At 41.1% G+C, this 7,169-nt stretch overlaps 2 protein-coding genes across 2 annotated transcripts in view; both read right to left on the minus strand.

The window, feature by feature from the left end:
• The window catches only part of LOC103387385 (zinc-binding protein A33), a 3,118-nt gene extending 1,908 nt beyond the window's left edge, over window positions 1-1,210 (minus strand). Inside the window, 4 exon segments of the mRNA XM_074559997.1 lie at window positions 53-155; window positions 325-462; window positions 554-696; window positions 782-1,210. Coding sequence (XP_074416098.1) covers window positions 53-155; window positions 325-462; window positions 554-696; window positions 782-809 — 412 coding nt within the window. The 5' untranslated portion in view covers window positions 810-1,210.
• Window positions 1,211-3,219: 2,009 nt separating this feature from the next.
• Window positions 3,220-7,169, minus strand: part of capgb (capping protein (actin filament), gelsolin-like b) — an 8,587-nt gene continuing 4,637 nt past the window's right edge. The window contains exons 3-9 of the mRNA XM_008321799.3: window positions 6,451-6,605; window positions 6,189-6,347; window positions 5,956-6,105; window positions 4,983-5,069; window positions 4,652-4,784; window positions 4,052-4,143; window positions 3,220-3,646 (exon numbers count right to left, since the gene is read on the minus strand). Coding sequence (XP_008320021.1) covers window positions 3,581-3,646; window positions 4,052-4,143; window positions 4,652-4,784; window positions 4,983-5,069; window positions 5,956-6,105; window positions 6,189-6,347; window positions 6,451-6,605 — 842 coding nt within the window. The 3' untranslated portion in view covers window positions 3,220-3,580. The remainder of the gene's footprint in view (window positions 3,647-4,051; window positions 4,144-4,651; window positions 4,785-4,982; window positions 5,070-5,955; window positions 6,106-6,188; window positions 6,348-6,450; window positions 6,606-7,169) is intronic.

Below are 7,169 nucleotides of genomic sequence, written 5' to 3' on the forward strand. Positions count from 1 at the left end.
CAAGACTTTCCATTTTACAGTGACAACTTTACTGTTTGGTTGGTGTTTACACCAACCTTGTCCACATGATGGAGCTCTTCTGCCCACTCCAAGATCAACTTCCTGCTCTCTTCAAGGCTGCGCTCAGTACGAGGGTCTGAACTCACAGGTTCTTTCTGACTCCATCCCTCTCCTACGACAACATACTGTCATACGGTGCTGGCTCCATTAAGACACAACAGACTGTTACAATGGCTACTGTTACTTTGTGGCCATACTTTTAAATTGTATGGCCACAAAGAAAAAAACTGATCGGTCTGAAGCCCCAAATAAATCAGTCGTTACTGAGGACCGGTGGTTTCTCCCCTCAGGTCCTCCATGTACCTTGCAGACTTGGTCCACTTGTTTTTTCCACTGTTGGATGAAGAGCACACAGTCCTGCAGGCTGCACAGATCCTTGAGGTCACCCTGACCAGACTGCTGCTGCTGCTGTTGGTCCAATTCAAGCTTTTAGAGGGAGGTTTTAATAGAAACTCTAAGAAAAACACAGATGTGTGGTTCGTACCCCAATCACCTGTGGGTGTTTTGTGGAGCTGATGGGCTGAGCAGGTCTGCTGGGGGCCAAACTGTGGCCCTTGATGTTTTCATCTGGCGGGGTCCAGCGTAGAGCCCCGGCGGATCTGCCTGGTTTGCTGTCGCTTGTTTTGCCTCCCAGCTCTGCAGAGGAAAATGGACTTTTGAGTTGAAGATAATGTTAAAAGTTTTGCAAAAAAATATGAAGGAAACAGATAATTTTTTTTACTTTTGGCAGATTTCAGGATGTTGCTCATTTTGACTCCTCTTCAGTTCTCCTGCTGGGAAATCACATGACAGGAATACAGTGGTCCATATCGCGGTTCTCCTTTCGCTCCCTCAGTACATCGCGGATTGTTTTTAAGTGTGAAATGTCGCTATATCGCGGTATTTAATTATTTTCGTGATAAAAAACAATTTCTAACTTAAGAAAAAATAAACAGTAAAACATAGCAAAAAGAATAATAAAATAAACTAAAAGACATCGCTGGTAGCTTCGTTTACCTAGAGTAGCTCGAACACAGCATTGAGCACGCTCTTCTGTTCCTCACGCTGATTGGCTCATGCATCGTAGCATCTCTCAGCCTCTCCCCTTGTCTGTCCGCCACTTGTACGTTGCTGTAAAGTTTGTGCTCTTGTGTTTGGTGAAGGTTTACCCTAATTTAACGCCCCACGATGCCTCCTAAACGCTCGGTATCTTCTCAGGCTTCTGTTACGGAGCCCAAACGAAGACGCTGACACAGATGACAGTTAACAGCCTTTATCTTTCTTTACAATAATGTGCGCTGTTCCCGGCTCTCATATACAGTCCGTCCGTTTTGCCCAGTATCACTCCTCTGTTCCCCGGAACTATTAACCCTTTCAAACGATGAAAATAACACAGTACTGTTACAATATATACGGAAATAATATAAATGATCTCGCCCCTACTTCACGGATTTTTCCTATTTCGTTTACCGCGGTACAAACGGTACAATTATATTTGTCTGTGTGTGTGTGTGTGTGTGTATGTGTATGTGTGTGTTTTGACAGTGGTTACCTTACCTGCGGTCAGCTGGAGCAGTGGTGCAGCTGTGAGGCTAAAGACGACTGGGTCCAGTTCATGTGTTCACCTCTGTTTGTGCCTGATCTTTGGACTCTACGACATAAGTGAGTCCGCCAGTAGATTCACTGTATTTTACTGAGAGTTTAAAACAGGTGCTGCTGAGGTTCTTAACAGATTCACATCATGTAGAACGAGTTGTTACTGTTAATATCAGTGCAGTTTATTCTTTTGGTAAATTAATAAATGTAATCGGGAGGTGTCTCCTGTGTGAAACTTAATTAATAAACTTTAGTTATTTAATTCAGTTATTATTAATTTGTGAGTAATCTATGACCTGCAGGATTGGACACATTTCAGACAGAGTGCAGGTGAACTTTTATATTAACATGGCTCCAGTAAGCAGTAAAGCAGTAAATGCTTACATGTTTACTGCTTTATGGCTTACTGTAGTTTGGTCAACAGTTAAGGAAATAATTCAAATGTTGGTCCAGAGTAAAGACGGGAAACTCTGAAAGAGCAATAAAAAGAAAAAGAAAACTTTTGGACACAAAGCTCAACAAAATGAAATAAATAAAATAAAATAAAAGTTAAATCATTTGTTTTGACAATGAAGGCAAGTGCCATAAAATTTGTCCATGTGCCGCTTTTGGCCCACAGACCAGATGTTAGTGTAATGCAGTGGTCAGTCAATTATTTTCTGTCATGCCTCTCCTTGAGCACAGAAACATTTTCTTGACTTATGAGTTACACAAAATGTTGAAGTATCCCTAAAACTAGTTTGAGTTCAACGAGTTAGTGAAATAGCATAAATTATCCGATTGTAAAAAAAAGTGAAAAATTATTTAAAAATATTACTTTTTTAGTATTATCCATTTATCCATCCAGTTTCATCTGCTTATCCGTTACCGACTCGTGGGGACAGCAGTCTCCATGACCACCACCCAAATCACACTGCACCGTACCAACCCCCCTGAACCTTCCTGCAGGTGGTGAGTCCACTGGAAGGTACCAACCGCCCTAACCGGGATTCAATGGAGGTGAACCCTGGGGTTCCACACCAATGACAGAGACATGGCCTCTGGGCCAAAGCGCCACGCTTTTTAAATATTAATATTACTTAAATTTAATTAAGTCAGGAGTGCATTAACTACTGTTGACAAAAATATTTAAATTAAGCTAAATGTTAACCTAAATTTAGCTAATAAATACATAAAAAACAATCTATAGTTGGGTAACGATTAGGAAACAAAAAGGTAAGAATAGTCATGTAGAGATATAGACATATAGATCAAACACTGTCAGCTAACACAGCTGAAATTTGGCTAAAACCAGAGTGGGGTATGATGTCAAGCAACATTTTAAAATAAAAGTGAGCCAGAAGATAGATAAAAATAAGTTTAAAAAACTTTGTTCACCTGTAGCAAAGGTTAGAACAAAACCTTTTTTAAACCCGCATTCTTTAAACCAGGTATAGGTTTGATATAACCAGATGTAAATATAGTCACCATGTTGCCCAGTGCTTCCGGAAAGCCGGAATAGAGGCTAAACAAAAACCGTTTAGTCCGGCCATGCAAATGTGTCTTGGAACGTATAACAGTGTAACATTAAGTGACCCACGTGACTGAGATTATTATATTATCCTGCTTTATTGTAGACTTTAACACGTGTGAACCCAAGGTGTCAGGACATTTAACTATAAACTGTTGACAAAAAGTCTTCCTGCACATGTAATAATCAGGTTTATTCTAAAATGTCATCACCATGTGTAATACTGGAACAAATGTAAAAAAAAAAAAATTTGACTGTGTTTTATCAGTAGAAGAAATAGCTCTGTGTTTATAAAAGTGGCATCACATATCTGTTCCTGCTCCAGACAAATCTACAGACACATATTTACATCAAAGTAAATCCTAATCTCTCCCATTTGGGATGTTTTCTGTTTCCAGGTTTACACTATCCTCTCGCAGCTCAGAGACTAGATTCTTAGTTCCAGTTCTTGAAGAACTGCTTGAAGATGATGGTCTCCTTCCCCTGAGGCAGTATCTCCACCTGAAACACACAAAGCAACCATCGCTGCTGACGTTTCTCACATTACCATGTACGGTCAGTGATTATCCAGTCCCTGTCAATGATCCATTCACGTTTACAACAGGCCAGGCCAAGGCCAGTTATAGCCAGTTATAGCCAGTTATAGCCTGTTATAACAATATATGGATGAGGTTTGTGTGTCTGTGAGCTTTAGGTGTTGATGAAGAACGCCCGCCTTTTGTATACAGCTCTACGTGGGTTGTTCCTTTTCACTGGCTCAAACCTTCTCTGGTCTTTATTTAAAACTGTAATTCCTTCAAAACTCACACTTTCATGGTACAAATAAAAATACAATTACAAAACAGTGCAATTTTATCACAGGGGCAGCCCTGCCTGCATTAGGTCCTGGCCCCCTATTGGCATTACCTGAGTTTTCATCCTGGGGTAGTGCATTTGTTCAATGAAGTTGTCGGCCATCTGTATGGCTACTTTCTTCTCGTCAGCATTGGCTCCGTTACCTGACAACCAGTTTCATGACATGATCAATAATCAATAATCATGTAATACAGTGGTTCTCATGTAAAACATTGATCTCTCTGAGTACCACCATGATGACCAACATTAGAATATAGCAGCATAGACCTTCACTGTTAGCTTCCACCACAGGAGAGATGTTTAGAAATGTTTGAGAACTGATGTAACACAAATGGACATAGTCTAAAAAAAAACAAAAAAAAAAAAACATACCCATTGTAATTTTATTGTATTGTAGGTTGGTAGACAAAGTTAAGTGTCTGGGCTATTATTATTATTTGTATAATAGTTTTCCCCGACTATGCTAATTTAGCATGATCCCTGAATTTGTTTGCTGGTTTGAAAACCTCCTTCATTCAACTGATACGTCTCCCTCTGACACCTGACGCCATTGTTTTCTATGATACTTTAAAAAGTGAAATTGAATCCAATATCTGGACACCGGCAGCAGGTGTTTGCAGGGACAGCTGGGAGTGTTTTGTTTTTCCTCACCTTTCCAAATGAAGATCTTCCCGTTAGCACCATTGTCCAGGATGAAGCAGTCGTCACGGAGTAGCAGCTCTTGGCCAAATGGACTCTTCTCTGACACTTTGGTCATGGTCATGGAACCTGTGGCATCGGACACCTGCAGAGAAAAGATGAACGGGGTGAAGGGGGACAACAGGTGAACAAAGGACCGGGGTCATTCCACTAAAATAGCTTTTCATTCATATTCTATACAGACAATGTACTGGCCTCATCTGTGCTTGAGGTTCTCACAGAGAAACACATTCATGTTTTGTTGTGTGATCCACAAGCAGAGGGCAAGTTTGGCTGAAAGTACCTTGTAGAGTGAGGCGGAGTTGGAGGCGTCTGCTTTGCTGTCCTCTTCTGGTGTACTCTCTGCCAGCGCTGGCATCTTTCCTAAGACCTGTTTGTTGACAGGAAATGAAATATTACCACCTGTACTTACAGTACTGCATTGAATATAATCATTGGTCACAGCTGTTGAATTTTGTACAACTAATTCCCATGAGAAGTAATATTTTCAGTGAGTATTATTTTCTAAATATTTAAATCTCTAAATTAAACAAAGCAAAGTACTCTATATGTGCAGTATGAGGAGTATTCCTAAATAATAAAGAAATACCTTTACTGTAATAATAACTACAACTCTGTAGCCTGAATCTCCCTGTAACTCAATGATAGTAGTATAGTAGTAGTGTAGTATAGTAATTTACATTATATTATCTCAGTTTGCTGTAATAGAGTCTGTAATTAACTAAGTTATATTATTGCAAAAATGCTCATACTGATAATACAGGAAACTAGTAAATTACAACATATAATATTATAATACTGTTTGGTATTTGTAGTTTGTCTCTACACATGAATGCTTTATTTTATAGTTCCTGTAAAAGTAACTTTCTTTCATACAGGGATAAATAATCTATAGGTAATACTATGTCTATACTGTACATGTGACCTATACATTTGTAAATATGTTTTTTATATGAAACGTGGCCTAGTTTCAGGTGTAAAAGTACTCTGTTATTTTACATCCAATACTTACCTGATTAAAAATACACTTTTTGTGTTTTGCTTTTAAAAATGCAAAATTAAAAAAACCAAAACAGATCAGTTAAATTAATTGAATATGCAGTACCACTGCTTAACCCTTAGAGGTCGCAGATTCCCTGCTAAGGTAAGAAAATTACTGAAAGTTTACACTAAAACGCTGCTGCTCTTTCAGTGTTTTCAGAATAAAGGACTTGAACTCATGTTGAGATCAACCATCTTCTGGAGTTTCTCATCACCTTGAGCATCTCCTCAGGCTCCTCCCCCTCATTGGCGTCCACGATTCGGGCTTTTCCGTGTCTGTCAGTGTCACGAATAAGCGAGGCGATCTCACGCACTTTACGCTTCTCAAAGATGTTGGCTTGAGATCCAATCCATGACACAATTGTCTGGAAAACAACAACAGGAGGTGAAAATTAAAGACGGAGATGAGGTCATATGGACACGACCAATAAGATGTCACTTCCTTCACCTCCCCGAGGTCAAGGATGAAGCAGTCTCCTTTGTTGAAGCTGCACCAGGACATCTCCACCTCCTTGGCACGAATGTTGCGCTTCCCTTTGATCTGGTACAACCGGTGCACGGTCCCTGAGCCCTGAGTCCTCCTGAAACCAGACTCCACACCGCCCTCCTGAAAGGAACACAGAGAGGAGACTGGATCACACAGAACTCTGGAGGCCTGATGGGAAATGTGTCTGTGGTTGAATTGACTTCCTATGATCCTGATGTCTCACCTTGTAGCTAATTCCTCTGGGAAACAGGGCCATGAACTCCCCGGACTCGTAGCCCTGGGCGTGCCTGTGCTGAATAGGGTCACCATCCAGGAAAGTGTCCAGCTGAGTGGCCAGCATGGCACACGCCACCTGTTCATCTCGAGATGATTTCTCACCTGCAGCAGGTAAAAAAAAAGACAATCCAAAACTTCCTGTAAATAAAGGAGGATGGAATGGCCATGACCATGTGTAAAATCAAAACAGATCATCAACTGTCTACAGAACATGGTGGGAGGTACGTTCTTTTGGTTGGTGCTGGGTCACCAAGATGTAAGTTGTGGCTTTGACAAAGAGGTCATTAATGAAGTAAGTGAGTGCAGGGAGGTTGGGGCAGGGGGGCGGGGGGGGGGGATGAGTCAGAGTGGAGAGTGCCCTCTCCAAGCTGTGACAATGAGCTTTGTGTTACCTAAGCACCAGATACATGCGAGGAACAAGGAGCACGTTTGACTACGGTAACAGTTCTCATGGAAAGTTAATGAGACCATGCCTGTTTTCCCTCTGGGATCTCTCTCTCTCTCTCTCTTCCCCTCCCTCCCTGTGTCATCATCCATCAGCTCTGTGTCTCAGGTGTCATCACAATTAGTGAGCAGGTCATTAGCCCTTTTGGACCGTAGCCCCGGACCCGGGGTAGATGTGTAGTAAACACATGATGATGATGAAGGGGCTCTCTTCCCCCCCCC

Source organism: Cynoglossus semilaevis, chromosome 1, assembly GCF_000523025.1.
Source record: "Cynoglossus semilaevis isolate Cse_v1.0 chromosome 1, Cse_v1.0, whole genome shotgun sequence".
Classification (NCBI taxonomy): Eukaryota; Metazoa; Chordata; class Actinopteri; order Pleuronectiformes; family Cynoglossidae; genus Cynoglossus; species Cynoglossus semilaevis.